Raw genomic sequence first — 18696 nt, forward strand, 5'->3', positions numbered from 1 at the left:
TTATGCAATCTAAAAAGATAGAGGGATTCGATTTGGAATTTAACCTTTATGTTAATAATAAATATATATGTATAAAAAAAAAGCTATGAAAACTTGTTATAAAGGGAAGACCTTAGTAGTATAGATTTTCTAAAGTTTGACTAACTAAATTAAAGGTACACTACACATTCTTCCTGAATTTTAGTTAAAATTACGTTTTGGCCCACACTCAATTTTTTTTATTTACTTGATAACTATTAATATTATGGAATTGTTATATATTTTGTATAGATATATTTTTGTAATTTTTTTATTTAATGATTATATGACACCAAACAAAATCAATAAAAAATTATATTAAGAATAAGTAATTATTTTTTTATTATTATAATAGTTCTGTTTACTCATAATGTTTTTTTTAATACCAAACCTTAGAACTAATAGACCAATGAGCAAGCACTTAAAGACTTGTTTTAATCCAATTACAATACAAAATACGACAAAAAAATAACGAACTCGTGACACAGATGCGCAGATGCTTTACAATTTTTTAATACAAATTTTGAGCAATTCAATTTTATAAAATTATTAAGGTAAATTACCTAGTTATGACCTAATTTTTAAATCGTTCTCATTTTAATTACTCAAAAGTAAAATTATTGTATTCTTGTAATCCAACTATCAGGACACTTGAATTTTAATTACTCAAGTGTTAAAAGTTCTAACGTCAATTAACTATACACACCATATCAAATTTATATTTTCATTTTAATTACCCAATTTTAAATTACTTTCATTTTAATCACTTAAAAAATATTTTTTTAAGTATTGATTGAGGTAAAAAAAAAGATTATAGTAATAAAGCGGTACAAACTAAAATAATACACAAATTTTTTTACCCAAATTGAAAACAACCTAAAAGTTGGATGACCAGAATGAAAATACAAACATGATGCAGCACATATAATTAACCATTGTTAAGATATTTAATTTTTGGGTGGCTAAAACGAAAACACCCTAAATTTTGAGGGACAAAATTGAAAAGAATTCATTTTGATAATCAAAATATTAAACATGATCATAACAAGAAAAAGATATTTCATATCATCATATATTTTTGTATCCTATTTTAATGATTTTTTTTCCAGTCGTAATCATATCATATAATCACGACGTATAAATATTCAAACCAAAAGAAGTAGCTAACAAACTATTGTAAGCAAGCTAATAGGACGTCCTATGAAAAGTTGAATATATATGATGGGAACCAAAATCAAGAAGCTAATGTTTGTTTCATTTCACCCACTAGACATGGTCAAGCAACTTGGCCAACATCGTTGTTGCAGCTGAGCCTCTTGCTTCATGGGGTTTTGGACATGCATCACCCAAGCTCGATGACTCGAAGTTCATCCCTTTTACAGTTACCTTGGCTTGATATCCACCTTCAAAATAATTCGAAAGGGTAATGTTAGTTTTGCACTATTTTCTTGTTTCTACGATACCCAAGTACGAGTAACTTAGTTCTAGACAACATGTTACAGTCACAGAACAATCATCCCTCGAAAGCCTCATCATTTCGGGTTAAGGGACAAGCTTATCATTTATACTGTATTAAATTATATACCAATTCCGACTGCATGTTGAAGTTAAAAGAGTTTACCATCTGATGGGAAGACTTGGTAAGTTGGCAATACCCAGTTCTTGTCTTTGCATATACCATCCAGCTCCTGCCCAATGAGAAAAATATTGATCATTATATGCTTTTTTTTTTTTATTCATGACAACGCAATCTAGCCGGTTATAGATATTGTGAAACTTGTTCGGAGTGGTATTTATATAACATGAGAATTCAGTGGGAATTTTTAGGTCAAGTTAGCTAAATAATCCGCGCATGTATGATACACTAAACAATGGTAAAGCCTGTAAGTTCCAATTACGACTAATGGCCTCAGCTGCCACTTTATGGGGGCTTTTGGAGCATATGAGAACTGGTCAATACAAAAAGACCACATGATATATTACCACATTTTAATTTTCTGATTTCCGATAATGATTGTCTTTACATCTTACCCCAGAGATAATTGTAGTTTTAGCTTCTTATGGATCTATCATAAAGATCACATCCAAATTTTGGTTATTATACCCATATCCAACATACCAGGCTCCGAATTCATAGATGAAAAGAAAAGTTAGGACATTTGATTAAACTTGCCTGACATGGGTTTTGCTTGCTGCAAGCTTCCTCTGAGGATCTGCTTCGTTTTTTGCACTGGGCCCAACACGGGTCTTCGTAATCTTTGGAAGCCCTCTCTTCGCCAGTACTTTCTGGACATGCATCATTACAACCTTCTATGACCAAATCTAATTTTAATTCCAAATCATCTTCACCACCTATACAAAGTTGGAAAACATATTACCAAATCAGCTTCGAGTTAATTAAATTTACATCCAAATCTAAAAGTAATGACAATTTGGAAAGAAGAGCTAAGAAATACAATGACTAAATATTAATCCAACTACAACCGTAGGAAAAAGTAGAGACTAGGATCTATGGATCTAAAACCAGTACTGCTCTAAACGAATATGATATCAAACATTGCGAATTAATCAAAAAAGGGCAATGCTTTCATGTATAAATCCACTCTCACTATAGAGAAAAACAAGGTAATCGCATTTACGTAAAATCACCTAATAATATCTTGACCTTCTTTCATATATATAAACTTGAACCAGTGTAAGACATTAAGTTTGTAAAGATACCATTCAAGATTGTTTGCATTTTTTTATCACATTGAGCAATCTCATCTCCAATATTGCGAAGCTGAAGAACCTGCAGATACAAACCGAAATACCAAAGAGAATATATAATCAAGTAATCCATCAACAAAAAGTTATGACAGAAAGGAGCACAAATCACTTCAAAATGGGACTTTTAAAGGATGGATTATAATGTTGTGAATTTATATGGTCTACGGCTGCATGCTAGTAAAATATTTGTGAATCAAATATTTGAAGGTGGCATGGCATGCATCATTTGAACAAAAGAAAATCATACCAGTTTATCCCTTTTATTAAGTAGAACTCTCAGAGCAGTTTTCGACAAGACATGATCCTTTGAGGCAATGGCATTGTGTAGTTTGGCTGAACATTTGGAGTAGGATTCACATATAACCGGAGCATGATTACCCATAAGTATCCCAGCCTGACCAGGCGTTCTAGTGATAACATTTTGATTCTTGTGCTGATTAAGGTTTCGAACTGCCGAGTTAGCCACCTCAAACTGCATCGAAAAAACATAGGATATGTAGACAAAAGAACATAAAGCTTAAAAGGTTAAATATAGTAATCTGATTAACAATTTTCAATGGTTAACTCGGCATGACTAAGCATGGAAAATTCCCAGAACTTGACAGTACTAACGAAATATTCCTAGTAAGTATGCAGACTGTGTGAAGAAATACGGCATCTACTAGTTCCTTAAAGAGCTCGAATCTAATTAGCATTTTTCAACTTTTAACAAAATCAAAAGCAGTAATCAGGACACACCTTAGCAACATCAGTCGTGCCATTTAAATCATGTTCTGCCTGAGAAGTAATCTTCTTTAGCAGAGAATCATGTTGGACTCTCTCAGCTACATTTTTCGAAGTAGACATTTTTTCATTGTGAACCACAGAAGGGTTGTCCATATCCATATTCCCATCAATGGCATCCATGAAGTCATTTGTAAAATGATCATTCTTCTTATTCTGCTTCTCTGATTCAGCATCGCTGCTGTTTCTGGAAGCCTCTACTCGACCACCATCAAACAGATTTTTATTCCTGTTATTTTGAACTTCGGGCTCAGAAGGTTCTTCGGTCATTTCAAAGCCATTGACATTTACAACTTCCTGTACATACTCATGTTCTTCGAAACTGATAGGAAAGACATCCCTGCAACACAATTTGCATAGAGATGATTAACCAAAAGAAAAATGCATGCGTGCATACACATACAAATTACATCTTTTGGGCCTATGCAGGTGAAAGTAATTTAGCCTACATAAAATAAGTATTACGAACCTCGAGAACCATTGAGAAATGATCGATGCATAAGGAAGCAGGTGGAAGTATTCAACAACAGGAGAGTGCATCCATCTGGAGGAAACCTTTTGCAATAATGGTCCTCGCAAGCTAATAATACAAGAAGCTTCATCAGCAATTTAGAATGAATTTTTTTAACGAAAAACGAAAAATACACAACAAAAAAAAAAAAAAAGAGTTCGGGCACTCCCTCTCTGGTGAGTGACGAGTATTTCTTAACCAGAAAACATACATCATCTTACAAGCATTGACTAGAACCAAACCTGTCAAATACGTCCTTAATAGGAATCCAACGAGCTTTTGCTGCTCGAACGCACTGCATGATATAAAAGCGAGTGGCGGTCTTGTCTTTACTCAAAGAACGTACAAGATGGCTTTCAATAATGTTAAGATCGCTTTGACTGATCACTGCCCAATTTAGCACAAACATTAGCATTTATATATGCTACACACACTGGAAACACATTCAAAGAGAAATAATTCTCTCTTAATTTCCTCTATGTTACTTAAACTCGACTGTGAGTGTTGGATACAACTCCGTTAAATTTTTTTCAAAGTTTTTCCATATATTTGGAGGGTCCTTTGAGGGTCATAACCCTATACCATGTCCAAAATATAGGTTGCTCACGGTTCTATAAATTTTTCCCAACAAACTAGACTGCTCGGTCAAACAAGCAGAACACAAGAGAATCCTAATTTTTCAAGGCTTCGATAAATGCAACCACTCAGAATTCAAAATTTTAATATTAGTCACAATAAAAGGCTAACAGCACCATCTTTACCTGAAAATGCAAATTTAAATATTTATTCAACATTAACATAAAATGGTAGTGGCTTACCATTCTTTGTTGCTTCTTTAACAGCTGAGAAAGCAATTTGCTGGAAACGACATTCATTAGCATCCAATTCATCTTGTGCACGTTTATTGGGGACTTTTTTTCTTTTACTCATATATTTGGACTCAATAGAACAATCTGGACTGCAACAGGATTCGTTCACATCTTTTTCAATCAATGAATGTACGCCCCTAGTGATGCTACCATCCAGCAAGATGCAATTCTCTTTTGACAGGTCAGTCAAAAGAATGGAAACTTTTGAAACTGGCAACCCTTTGGCGCTTAAAGTATCTAAACTTCTGGATGTAACACATGCATCCTGGATGGCTTTCTCAAGGAGTGAAAACTGACTTTCAACTTCACTCAACTCAGTATCATCAGTCCTTACCATGAGCTTCATATGTGACTTCAAATTTGGCTTCAAAACTAAAGCCCACTTGCAAAAATTCTCAAAATCTAGATACCTTAAGTCCGGATGTCTTTTCCTTAGGAAATAGTTGTATAGTAACACAACAGCATGTACCTAAAGGAGAATTTTGAAAGGAAAAGAAGAAATATAAGAATGGATTAAATGACCACACATTTATGCATCTATTGAAGAAAGTGGGTACATAACATCAACCCCCAACCAAACTTTTTATATTATCTTCTAGTCATTTCTAGACAGTCCTATCTCATTCCGAACAAAACATTACCATCAAATTCTTTTATATGTAACAAAAGCACTAAAAGTTTGTAATCCGGGAAAAAGGTAGTCTCATTTCAATATAAATGCAATTACAACTCCAAAATTTGCCTTATTGAAAGAACATATAATCCTCCTTTACCGTTAGATAAAGCAATTCAACTTGTTAAAAGAACACAAGTCCCCTGACACAAAGAGAAAATAACAGATCACAGGTGAGAATGAAAATCGGAACGTAATTCTATGTGAAGTAAAGAAAGGGACCTGTTTGGCTACTAATTCCTGAGTAGCTAGCGATGGAGTTTCCCGAACTGAATATTTAGAAGGTAGCAAAGGATCAACCAAGTGCTCCAAAAATGCTTGAACAGCATCCTCAGTTGGACAAACACTTGAGATGGCCATGATTGCCTGAGCCTATGCACTACTCTCCAATTACTATATGTATACAGCAGCAAACAAATTATGGAAGTGGAAGTGAACATGTTAGTCTCTTTAAGAAGTTTACGTATCAAATTAAACCTATTGAATTAGGCATTTAATGACTGTTACAAGCAAACACAAATCGAGAGCTTATGCCAAGATGCATATACTTATTCTATTGAAACAAATCTTATGGTTTCAAAGTCAAACAACAGATCTGTTAATATTGGAAATAATGGTTACAGAACAGGAATATATAGTATGAAAAATACATAAACAAGACACAAACATGATTGTATAAAATCTATATAAAACAAATAATTAGAACATCAAATTTTATATAAATAAAGATACACAAATTGCCAAGTCTATGAAACAAGCACATACATTAAACAAGAAAATCTACTTAATAATCCAAATGTACAAACTGTAACCCTATTCAATAAAGCAAATTATGGAAATTCAATAAAAACAAAAGAAAACCCAAGTTTAGATTGTTGCATCAGAACTTGAAAAACTAATTATCGTGAAGTAATTTCCTTTTCAACACACGTTCAAATAATCTAACCCCCAACGGAAAAAAAGAAAATCATAATTGAGAATCCCATTATAGCTAAACAAAAAAGTTGGAACTTTTTCAAACAAAACTCAAACTTTATAACAAGGTAGATGCTTTTTTGTTCAGTTTTCACAGAAACTTATACAGTTTAGCAACCAAAAGGAAAATCTGATCAAAATTTACTAGAAACACACACAAAAAAAAAACTCACGGAAAATACTGATTAAAATCTCTACGAAAGAAACGACAATGTAGAACTCAAAAAAAAAAAAGGAAAGTACTGGTAAAAAACAAAGAGGAAAATGAGAATTTACCCTACTTTAAAAATAAAAAACGCGAACAGATTTTAGGGTTTTTTGTGATTTGCCTTGTTTATATAGAAAATCATCAGGAGGTTTTAGAGAGGATCACTCAAGTACCACTGTTTTCCGCATGTGAGAATCCTTGGTAAACAATGAATGCGTTTCTTTCCTTTTCAATTAACGGAATATTTATTATATTATTTATTCACCTGCTGTGACGTCGTTTAAGCGGTCCAATTTCCAAAAGGGCGCCAATACTAGAGGGGTTGAGGGACGGGCCTGGTTGGGCCGGTTCGTGGCCTGAAATTTTAAGAAAAATGCTTGTTCAGATTAGAATCGGTCTAACCGAGTCGATTTGATAACTAATTTTTCTTTAAAAATAAAGTGTTATAAATAAATTTAAATTAAATAAAAATCTTTTTTGAGCTTGATTGATCTAATTTATAAGAATGGATTTAATGAAAATTATAGAAACTCTTTTAGAAATAAAATACAATTTTAGAAAAAAAAAACTGGATTAAGTATGAATATCCGAGTAAACGTGCAAATCAACCTATTTAAATATATTATTTAAAATCAAATTTAAAATGATAAATTAAAATATATATATTGTGTAAGTATGTAATAAATTTATTATTTAGAAATGAAAAACTAAGAAAATAGTAATTTCTTTTTTTTCGCTAAGCAAAATGAAAATAAATAATAAATTGATTTATAAGATGGTATATACCAACATATTTAAATACATGTTTTAAAAATAAAAATAATTAATAAATTTATTTTTAGTAAAATATTGAATTTATGTTATAATTTGATGAAAATTTATGAAAATTTGATGAATGCACGAAAGAAGTGTGAAAGCATGATAATGAAAAGAAAGTACTAGGAAAAGTATTGGGTAATGAATACATTATGTGTGAACTTATATATGTTGATTTTATAAACCTCTATTAAATGGTTTTGGATAGAGCTCAAGTATTATTAACATATCATAGGATTCATTATATGGAGATATCTTAATATTGGTAACGATTATTTTGGTTATACATCGATAAGTGCTAAGCATGTATTACTTCAGTTTCATATTTATGATCCATGGGTGGACATGTACATTTACATGCTATTTATGATCCATGGGTGGACATGTACATTTACATGCTATTTATGATCCATAGGTGGACATGTACATTTACATGCTTGCGTCGGTAGTATGTTATTTCGATTATACACCGATGAGTGCTAAATATGTATTATTTTGATTATGTACCAATAATCAGAGAGTGTATTTATAAGTGCATTGGTGGTTTAATCCACATTTTGGTATTGAGTTTGTGTTCGGTTAATAGGAGCCAAAACATAAATACTACAAGGTTAATGATATAAGTTGAAATGTGAATTCAAATACTTGAATAGCTTATGTTTGACTTGATCATTGAATGTTATCCCTAGGGGTCGATGATGCTATGAAACTAATTAAAATATTCGATTATGGAAATGAGATGTGAATATTGATATGAAAATGAGAATGAGATAGAAATGACGCTAAGATTTGAATCTAAGTGTGATACTAGATATGTTAATGTAAAGCCTTAGAGGCGTATTAATTTATTCATATACAGGATTTAAACCGAATGATAAATCATATGAAAGCTCTAATGAAATAGATCATAAGACAATATAAAATAATATAAGGATGTGTTATTCCAATAGGGTCGGAAGTGTGTAAATTATTGTACTAAAAAATCACACAAAGTTCAATTCCCAGGGAAGAGAGGTGGATCACATGGATCTCTTAAATACCAAGCTTTCCTTAGTCAGAATATCCCTTCTATAGTAATTTAATAGCACAATTAAATACTACTATTATACCTTCAAATATTGAAAGAAAAATAGGACAAGAAAGAACACAAGAGTTTTAACGAGGTTCGGTAACTTATACCTACGTCCTCGGGCACTAACACCAGATGATAACTTTATTATCTCCAAAATATTACAAACAAATAGAATTCCTTAAGAATTCTCAAATGGGAGAAGAGAGAAAACTAAGAGAAAAAGATTGGTTAGGATGGTTGAAATGAGAAATGGTTAGGCCTATTTATAGTTAAGGTTCAGGGACTAACTTGCAAATGGCCTAAAAAATTAGGGACCAAAATTGCAATTATCCCATTCAACTTTAAACTCAACTTGCCAACCACTTTTTACTTTCTTCTTTCGGTGCCAATTGCACCTCCCACCATTTTTGACTTTTCAACAATATCCACCTTGAAGATTTGATTAGGATAATCACATCTTCACACACTTCCTTCAACTCCCCAAATTCGATAAAGCTATCTTTTGTAGTGCCTCCAAATGCGCTCTCGAGCGCCATACACCTGAAGGTGCTTAAATTCTCAGGATGTTAATCAAGTTCAAACAATGATTAAACTTGATTGTTGTTACCACCTTGGTCATCATATCTGCGGGATTATATGCTGTCGGAATCTTCTGAAGTAGAATTTTTCATTTTTCAAAGACTTCCCGCACAAAGTGATATCTTACGTCGATATGCTTGGTTCTTGAATGATAGACTTGATTTTTCGCTAAATGAATAGCGCTCTGACTGTCACAATATAAACTAATGTGACTTTGAACAACTCCCAAGTCTTTCAACAATCCATTAAGCCAAATAGCCTCATTAACAGCTTCTGTAACTGCCATATATTCTGCCTCTGTAGTAGACACAGCTACTGTAGACTGTAAGGTAGACTTCCAACTCATTGGGGCTTTAGCAAGAGTAAACAGATACCCCGTAGTTGAACGACGTTTATCTAAATCACCAGCAAAGTCGGAATCAACATATCCAACTACAAACTGACCAAGCGTTTCATCCTTCTCAAAAACTAAACCAATGTCTACGGTTTTTCGAAGATACCGTAGAATCCATTTTACAGCTTGCCAATGTCCTTTTCCAGGATCATGTATATACTTGCTCACAACTCCAACAGCTTGTGAAATGTCAGGCCGCGTACACACCATCGCATTCATCAAACTCCCAACTGCATTAGTATATGGGACTTTTGCCATATATTCTCTTTCTTCTTCAGTTTTCGGAGATAATTGAGCACTAAGTTTCAAATGAGAAGCAAGTGGGGTACTTACATGTTTTGTGTTTTCATTTACACCAAAACATTGTAATACCTTTTTCAGATATTGCTTCTGATTCAAACAAAGCTTGCCTCTCTGTCTATCTCTACTTATCTCCATACCGATAATCTTCTTGGCCTCACTTAGATCTTTCATCTCGAACTATTGATTCAACTGAGCCTTCAGCTTATCTATCTCATTTTGGCTCTTCGAAGCGATTAACATATCATCAACATACAAGAGTAGATAAATGAAAGATTCGTCATGCAGCTTCTGCAAATACACACAATTGTCATATTTGCTTCTTGTGTACTTCTGCCTTCTCATAAAGCTATCAAATAGCTTGTACCACTGCCTCGGGGATTGCGTCAATCCATATAGCGATTTGCTCAGCTTATAAACCCAATTTCTACCACCAGCATCTGTGTATCCTTCGGGCTGAGTCATATAAATCTCCTAGTCTAACTCACCATGTAAGAAAGTCGTCTTAATATCAAGTTGAGCTAGCTCCAAATTCAACTGTGCTACCAAGGCCAACAAAATTCTAATGGAGGAATGCTTCACAACAGGGGAAAATACATCATTGTAGTCAATTCCCTCATTCTGAGCGTAGCCTTTAGCTACCAATCTTGCCTTGTAGCGAACATCTTTCTTGCTAGGAGATCCATATTTCTTTGCGAATACCCACTTGCATCCGATTGCCCTTTTACCTTTCGGTAATTGCGCCAACTCCCAAGTATTGTTCTTCCAGAGAGACTGCATTTTTCATCCATGGCGCTTTTCCATTTGTCACTTTCTAAACTTTGGATTGCTTCTTGATAAGTGACAGGAATATCATCATCAACAACAGGAAGGGCGTAGGCCACCATATCAGTAAATCGAGCAAGTCTACGAATTTCTCTCCGTGGCCTTGCAACTGCAACTGGTTCTGGTGTACTTAACGGTTCTTGGGTCAGAACCTCTTCAACCTCTAATTCCTCCATTGTGGCTGGAGAATTAGACTTATTAACTGGGCAAATCCCTATCTGCTCAAACTCCACCTATTTTGGAGTACACTCCACCTGCTGTGGAGTATCGCTCGTCTGAATATCTTCATCTGCTACCTTTTTCAATGTGATAGATTCATCAAAGGTAACATCTCTGCTACATATCATTTTCTTTGTGCTTAAACACCAAAGACGAAATCCTTTCAATCCAGAAGTGATTCCCATAAAGAGAGCTTTCTTTGCCCTCGGATCTAACTTTGACTCCTTCACATGGTAATATGCAGTGGATCCAAACACATGTAAGGAATCATAATCTGTAGCCGGTTTTCCAGACCATACCTCTATAAGAGTTTTTCTTTCTAATGCAGATGATGGCAAACGATTAACAAGATGGCCAGTGTATGTCACAGCCTCAGCCCAAAATTGCTTGCCCAACCCAGCATTGGACAACATACATCGAATTTTCTCCAGCAATATTCGATTCATACGCTCTGCCACTCCATTCTGCTGTGGTGTATCCCTAACTGTGAAGTGTCGAACAATACCATACTCTTGGCACACATCGAAGAACGGATCACTTCTATATTCCCTTCCATTGTCCGTCCTAAGCCGCTTGATTTTCTTGCCAGTCTGGTTTTCGATCATAGTTTTCCATTTAAGAAAAACTCCAAGCACTTCATCCTTAGTTTTCATGGTATACACCCAAACTCTTCTGGAAAAGTCATCAACAAAAGTAACAAAGTAGTGTTTTCCTCCCAACGAATGTGTTTTGGAAGGCCCCCACACATCTGAGTGAACATATTCCAAAATACCTTTTGTATTATGGATAGCAGTGCCGAATTTCACTCTCTTTTGCTTTCCCAGAACACAATGCTTGCAAAATTTTAATTTGCAAGCCTTTGCACCTTTCAACAATCCTTGCTTTGCCAGAATTTGCAAGGATTTTTCGCTGGCATGTCCCAACTTCATATGCCACAACTGCATTGAGTCCAATTCTTTGTTACCGGAAGCTGCAGCGACTGCTCCAATAACTGTACTACCTTGGTAGTAATACAAGTTATTTTTCCTGATGCCCTTCAATATCACAAGTGCACCAGATGTCACTTTTAAAACCCCATCTCTCATAGTAAGAACTGAACCATTGGATTCCAAGGCTCCCAATGAGATGAGATTTTTCTTCAAACTGGGCACGTACCGAACATCAGTCAGAACTCTGGTTGATCCATCTTGATTTTTTAATTGGATTGAACCTATCCCAACTATTTTACAGGCATTATCATTGCCCATATAAACAACTCCTCCATTTAGTTCTACTAAATCAGAGAACCACTCCCGATTAGGGGACATATGATAGGTACAACCCGAATCCAAAATCCACTCATCTGAATGGAACGACGATGATGATGCAACCAGTGATAGTTCAGAGTCACTAGTATCATGCTTTGCAACACAAGCATCTACAGTAGCTTTTCCCTTATTCTTCAGCTTTGGACAATTTTTCTTCCAGTGGCATTTCTCATGACAAAAGGCACATTCATCTTTCCCAAGTCTGGACTTTGACTTTGATCTCCCCTTCTGAGTTTTCTTCTGAGTGTATGAACGACCTCGGACTACTAAAGCTTCTGTATCTCTGATTGAGTTTTTCTGTTTGTCATTCTTTCTTTGTTCATAACTGTATAAGGCCGCACAGACTTCACTCAGAGATATATCACTCCTGCCATGAAGTAGAGTAGTTTCTAGGAACTCAAACTCCTCAGGAAGTGACCCCAACAGCATCAAAGCCAAATCTTCATCTTTGAATGTCTCATCCATATTTAGCAAATCAGTGACTAACTGATTAAATTTGGTGATGTGATCATTCATTGTGGTACTTGGGACATAAGTGAAGCGAAACAGTCTTTTCTTCAAGTGGAGCTTATTTTGACTATTTTTCTTCAAAAAATTTTCTTCAAGTGCCACCCACAACTTATTTGCAGAAGTCTCCTTTGAAAAAGCATACCTCTGCTCTCGAGAAAGGCATGATCGAATTGTGCCACATGCCAACCGATTGATCGCCTTCCAATCTTTCTCTTGTACATCATCTGGTTTCTCTTCATCAATGGCAATGTCTAGACCCTACTGAAAAAGGGCATCTAGAACCTCACTTTGCCACATACCAAAATGGCCCGTGCCATCAAAGATCTTCACGGCCAATCTTGCATTTGCAATTGTCGGTCTTATCCACATAGACGATGTTGAAGCTCCTAAACGGACCATTTTCTCCATAATCTTTCAATATACCTAAGGAAATCTTTTCTGATGTGGAAGATCAGTTTAAAGTGCAACCACAGAGCATAATACGATTAACCTTCGGCTCTGATACCACTTGTTATTCCAATAGGGCCGGAAGCGTGTAAATTATTATACTAAAAAATCATACAAAGTTCAATTCCCAGGGAAGAGAGGTGGATCACATGGATCTCTTAAATACCAAGTCTTTCCTTAGTCAGAATATCCCTTCTATAGTAATTTAATAGCACAATTAAATACTACTATTATACCCTCAAATATTGAAAGAAAAATAGGACAAGAAAGAACACAAGAGTTTTAACGAGGTTCGATAAATTATACCTACATCCTCAGGCACTAACACCAGATGATAACTTTATTATCTCCAAAATATTACAAACAAATAGAATTCCTTAAGAATTCTCAAATGGGAGAAGAGAGAAAACTAAGAGAGAAAGATTGGTTGGGATGGTTGAAATGAGAAATGGCTAGGCCTATTTATAGTTAAGGTTCAGGGACTAACTTGCAAATGGCCTAAAAAATTAGGGACCAAAATTACAATTATCCCATTCAACTTTAAACTCAACTTGCCAACCACTTTTTTCTTTTTTCTTTCGGTGCCAATTGTACCTCCCACCATTTTTGACTTTTTAACAAGATGTACATAGATGAAAATTATAGCTAATTGCACTCTTGATTTGCTTATGCATTGTTTTCAAATTATGTTAGCACCGCTGAGCTCCATTGCTCAATGTGCGGATTTGTTTATTCTCATGTAGAGGTGACAATTAGGTCTCATGGACTTGAAAAGATCGACAACATCCAAGACACGAATCTTGACTCAATAAAATTTGTATGGTCCTTTGAATGTTATGTTCTGAATTGGCATGTATCTAAGATCAATATTAGTTTAAGGTCCCTTTTAATGATTTAGATGTTTGAGTCATGATAATTTTGTAATCATGTTGTTGGTCACATGTTTATATGTGTTTAGATAAATATGAACTGTTATTAGAATATATATTTTGAGTCTCATAAGTTATGGATTTGATTTGGTAGGTAATTTTTTTAGAGCAAGAGTTAGGGGTCCAATACCTCTGCTCTAGGGACCTCTACGTAGTAGAACAAAATACAAATTTTTAGGGTAACAGGACTAGGTTAGGTACTGATACCTAATATCATTGGTACTGTTAACTAGGGGTAAGCAAAATCCGATTCAATTCGAAAAACTCGATAAAATTTTTAAATTTTGAATTAAATAGTTCGAGTTATTTGAGTTAATCAAGTTATTTGGGTCAACTCGAATAAAAAAAATAAGTTTTTCGGTTTAACTCGAATGTGAATTACACAATTCGAGTTATCCGAAAATTCGAATAAGAAAAGGCAAAACTACGTCATTTTGATAAATGTTTACCTTTTCTAAAGTTAAAAGTCAAAACCATTAAGTTAAAAGGTAAAACTATGTTGTTTTGATAAATGTTTACAATTAAATTAAAAGGCAAAATCATTATATTGTTTATGTTGTTAAATAATTTTATACTTCGTTTCCTAGTTAAATAATCAGTTCATGTAAGCGCAACATTGAGTACAAATAATAGGATTCGTTAACTAGACTCGACTTGACTCGAAATTTTTTGACTCGATTTGATTTGATTCGAAAAAAATTCAAATTGAGTTCGATTGCTAAAATAGGATTCGTCAACTCGACTAACTCAAAATTTTTTGACTCGATCCGACTCGACTCGATCGAATGCTCATCCCTACTGTTAACTAGTCCCAAACAAGGTTCTTACACTGTTTTATTATAATTAAACCATTAGGACTTTGTACCTAGCCCCAAACACCCCGGACGTATAGAAATTATTTTAAAATGCTCGATAGAAATTATTTTAAAATGCTGGCGACTTGATCTTTAAAGATCTTAAAAATGATTTTAAACTATTGGAATGGTTTGATTTAATTTTGTTTTTGAATGATAAGCATGTTGAATTTAAGTAAGAATTAGTTAGAGTTGTTCTAGCGACGAATGTGGCATCTCACATTTGAACCCGACAAATGAGTCGAACGTGAGATGTCACAGTTCGTTTCTCATACATATTTACAATAAGAAAATACTAAAAAACTAATACTGTAAAAAAATATTTAATTTTAAAATACACTATGTTTGACTAAAATTAAATTTCATAAATATGTACTCTTTTATACTATGTTTATAATTATCCATAACCTTCCCTAATTAGAGTTGTGCATTCAATCAATTCAGTTTTTTTTATATCAAAAGCCAAATAAATTGAATTATTCATATAAACCAAATAAACTGAAAAAATAATGTTTAGTTCGATCCAGCTTTTAGATTTTATTTTTGAGTTGGAAAAAAATAAATTTCTTATAATTTTAATTCCTCTAATTTCTTTTTCACATAACTATCTTCTTTCTTCAATTTAGTATATCATATTACTTTTGTTTTTTTATTTATTTCAAATTCATTATAAAAATATTAAAATCAAATCAAACATTTTCTAATGAACTCAAAATATATTTATTTTCTTGCATGGCGAACAATTTAACATACAATTTTCATGTCTTCTACTATTCTTATCGGGTAGATATCAATTTGAGTTTTTTATATATTAAACGGTAAAAATTAAAATGATACCATAAAAAAATGAGTAAATTTTCAATTTGAGTTTTAAATATTAATGGGTATTGAATTTTAAATTTTAATGGGTTTGGACTTTTAAGAGTATTAAGTTTCAATATGTTCTTGGGTTTAAAGCTTAAATTTCAGTTAAGTTTGGAAATAAGTTATAAGTTTATGGCCTCATGAGTTATGGTTGAATCCATTTAAAATGTTGAAACTAAAAATCAATCGAATAAACTAATTAAACAGAGCATAAAAACCACTTAAACCAAATAAATTGAATAAACAAAAAAATCAATTTTTTCAATTTTTTTTTCTATTTAGAAATTTTTTGCACACCTCTATCTCTAACCCTTAAAAAGGAAGATAAAAACACTTCAACACGCTTGAATTCACATTATTTTGCATTGACAACAATACTAACATTAACCGAACTAAGATTTACTCAACCATAAACATGCAAATAATTGTTACATAATTGCTAAAATATATTATATTAACTTAGACTATTAACATAACACATAAAATCATCATCAGATTCTCTTTTAAAGAGGACAATTAATTTCTTCCTAAAATAAAGATAATTAATTTTCTAATTTAATATATATTATAATTTACAAAAATAATATTGCAATCCTCAGCTATAAATATTTTTTTATACATATTTCACCTTTTACAATTTTCTTACATATCTTAACGGTTATAAATATCACAATAAAATCTATAATTTCTATTTCTTTAATTGTGTCAATACTAAAATTTAGGTTAACCCTATAATAGCAATTAGCTGGATATGTATTATATAAGTATATCATACAAAATTATTAATTTAGTCCCTACAATTTTCTACTTCTTCTCAATTCATAAATAACTTTATACATTAGTCTCCATATACTTTCAATTACTTATGAATTTTTTTTATTATTTTTTCCCTTTTTATTTATTTATAGAGTCTTACTTTTATAAATTCAATATAAACATTTTAATTTCTAAAATCTTAGTACTTAATATATAATTTTAACTAAATAATTGATAAATTGTATTCTTATATTTAAACGCTACAAATTTTGTGACAATATTTAATTGATACATACAATTAAACTTTTGCATCGCATGAGATAAAAAAAACTAATATCTATATATAGTTTATAGATTGCATCAATAAAAGTTTAGTATTCTTAGGTATTAAGCAATTTTTTTAATTATTTAAACATTTTCCTCTTCACCTGTGTTCTTGGGAATTCAATATAGCTCGACTTTAATCTTGTTCTAATTTGTTTTGTTAAAGTGGAATTGGTTTTTTATCGTGTTTGTGCTCAGGGGCGAAGCCAAAAGGGGCTGGCATGGGCCTGGCCCCCCTAAAAATATAAAATTACTATTTAAGCTCTTAAAAATTTTAAAAAATTTTAAATTAGTAAAAGTAAAATTATATTTTACCCCCCTAAAATTATAAAAATTTGATTTAATCCTTTACAAATTATAAATATATAAACTATAAAAAATTAAAATTTCATCTAACCCCCTTAAAAAATTATTCTGGCTTCGCCCCTGTTTGTGCTTGTGGTCAAGGTTTTCAGAATTAGAGCAACGATCGAATCAATCAAGTTATTAGTTCACTAATTCAATCAATTTAGCTGATTTGACTAATTTGTTTGTTTCAATTACATAAGCCATTCAATAATGAAAACAAACCCGATTCAACTAATTATTTTCAGATCAACAAATTTAACATTTTTCTCTAAACCCATATTTTAATTACTTCTCAATCCGATTCATCGATAATCTGATTCACCGATCTAATCTTGTTTGAACAATGGAGTGCTTTGGCCCTTCTTCATGTGATCTATTTATAGAATAGAGTACCTCGTTAATATACCAGACTTGTCTTAATGAGGTGTGTCCATATCTGGCTGGACGGCAAAAACAAAAAGATAATAATGTTTTTTAAAATATTCTATTTTATTTTTAGTTAGGATAAATTTCAAAATTTTATATTAATTTTGAATAAATATGTATTTTGGTACATGAATTTTAATTAATTATAATTATACACATAAAATTTTGATTGGAGTTTAAATATATATATGAAACTTTAACTTAATTCAAATCATACATATTTAAAGAAATAAATATATCAATTTATTTTTATATTGGATAAAAATAATTAATATTGTATGCAATATTTAAATATAAAAAGATGTTATATCAATAATTGTGTTAATAATTTGTAATAATTAGATCAATTTAAAATTCCATTTATAAAATTGTACAAAATCAAAATTAACATATAACATTACACACTAAACCCAAATTCAAATATAATTTTAAGATTTATTTCTTTTAATTAAAATCGATAACTTTTTGAATAAAAAATATTACTTAAATAATAAAGGTACTAATTTACGGAAATTCCTATTTTGTACCCTCAAGCCCACAGATTTTCTTTGATGATTGCTGGTTTTAATTTGACTTCATTTTTGGCCATGTTTTGAGATGAGAATTTATTTGTAATAAAAGAAATAAGCAGTGTACCCATATTTTTAGGATAAATGTTAAAATTATACATAAATTTTAATTTAATATACAATTTGATATATCGATTTTGATTTGGTATAATCATATATATGAAATTTTAATTTTAGTTCAAATATATATATGAAGTGTAACGTCCCCCTATCCGAGACCGTCGCCGGAGTCGAGCAAGAGACATTACAAAACTTATCTTAGCACTTAAACAGTTTTTGTAGTAAACTATCCATCTGCGTCACGGTCGCTAAAAAAATCATATCTCGAGTTACGAAACTCGAAATCTAATT

At 32.3% G+C, this 18696-nt stretch overlaps 1 protein-coding gene across 4 annotated transcripts; it reads right to left on the reverse strand.

The window, feature by feature from the left end:
- Positions 1–1060: 1060 nt before the first annotated feature.
- LOC107890528 (uncharacterized) lies at positions 1061–7039 on the reverse strand. 4 transcript variants are annotated; one of them, XM_041077161.1, is made up of 11 exons: positions 6928–7039; positions 5846–6016; positions 4900–5419; positions 4324–4468; positions 4040–4150; positions 3526–3910; positions 3035–3259; positions 2740–2809; positions 2192–2370; positions 1640–1706; positions 1061–1421 (listed from the first exon to the last, which is right to left on the reverse strand). In XM_041077161.1, the coding sequence occupies exons 2-11, from the start codon at positions 5981–5983 to the stop codon at positions 1285–1287; spliced, it is 1977 nt and encodes a 658-aa protein (XP_040933095.1). In that variant the 5' UTR covers positions 5984–6016; positions 6928–7039; the 3' UTR covers positions 1061–1284. The 4 variants fall into 4 exon arrangements, with proteins under 4 accessions (XP_040933095.1, XP_016670486.2, XP_040933094.1 ...); XM_016814997.2 differs by having other exon boundaries at positions 6880–7032; XM_041077160.1 differs by having other exon boundaries at positions 6875–7020.
- Positions 7040–18696: the final 11657 nt, after the last annotated feature.

Source organism: Gossypium hirsutum, chromosome A09 (genome assembly GCF_007990345.1).
Source record: "Gossypium hirsutum isolate 1008001.06 chromosome A09, Gossypium_hirsutum_v2.1, whole genome shotgun sequence".
Classification (NCBI taxonomy): Eukaryota; Viridiplantae; Streptophyta; class Magnoliopsida; order Malvales; family Malvaceae; genus Gossypium; species Gossypium hirsutum.

Excerpts from the sequence above, each read along its gene's own strand:
- LOC107890528 (XM_041077161.1), bottom strand. The coding sequence starts at position 5,983 with ATGGCCATCTCAAGTGTTTGTCCAACTGAGGATGCTGTTCAAGCATTT. Across the intron at positions 1,707-2,191 it reads GCAAGCAAAACCCATGTCAG|GAGCTGGATGGTATATGCAA; the intron begins GCAAGTTTAATC and ends CTCATTGGGCAG. Across the intron at positions 1,422-1,639 it reads CCAAGTCTTCCCATCAGATG|GTGGATATCAAGCCAAGGTA; the intron begins GTAAACTCTTTT and ends ATTATTTTGAAG.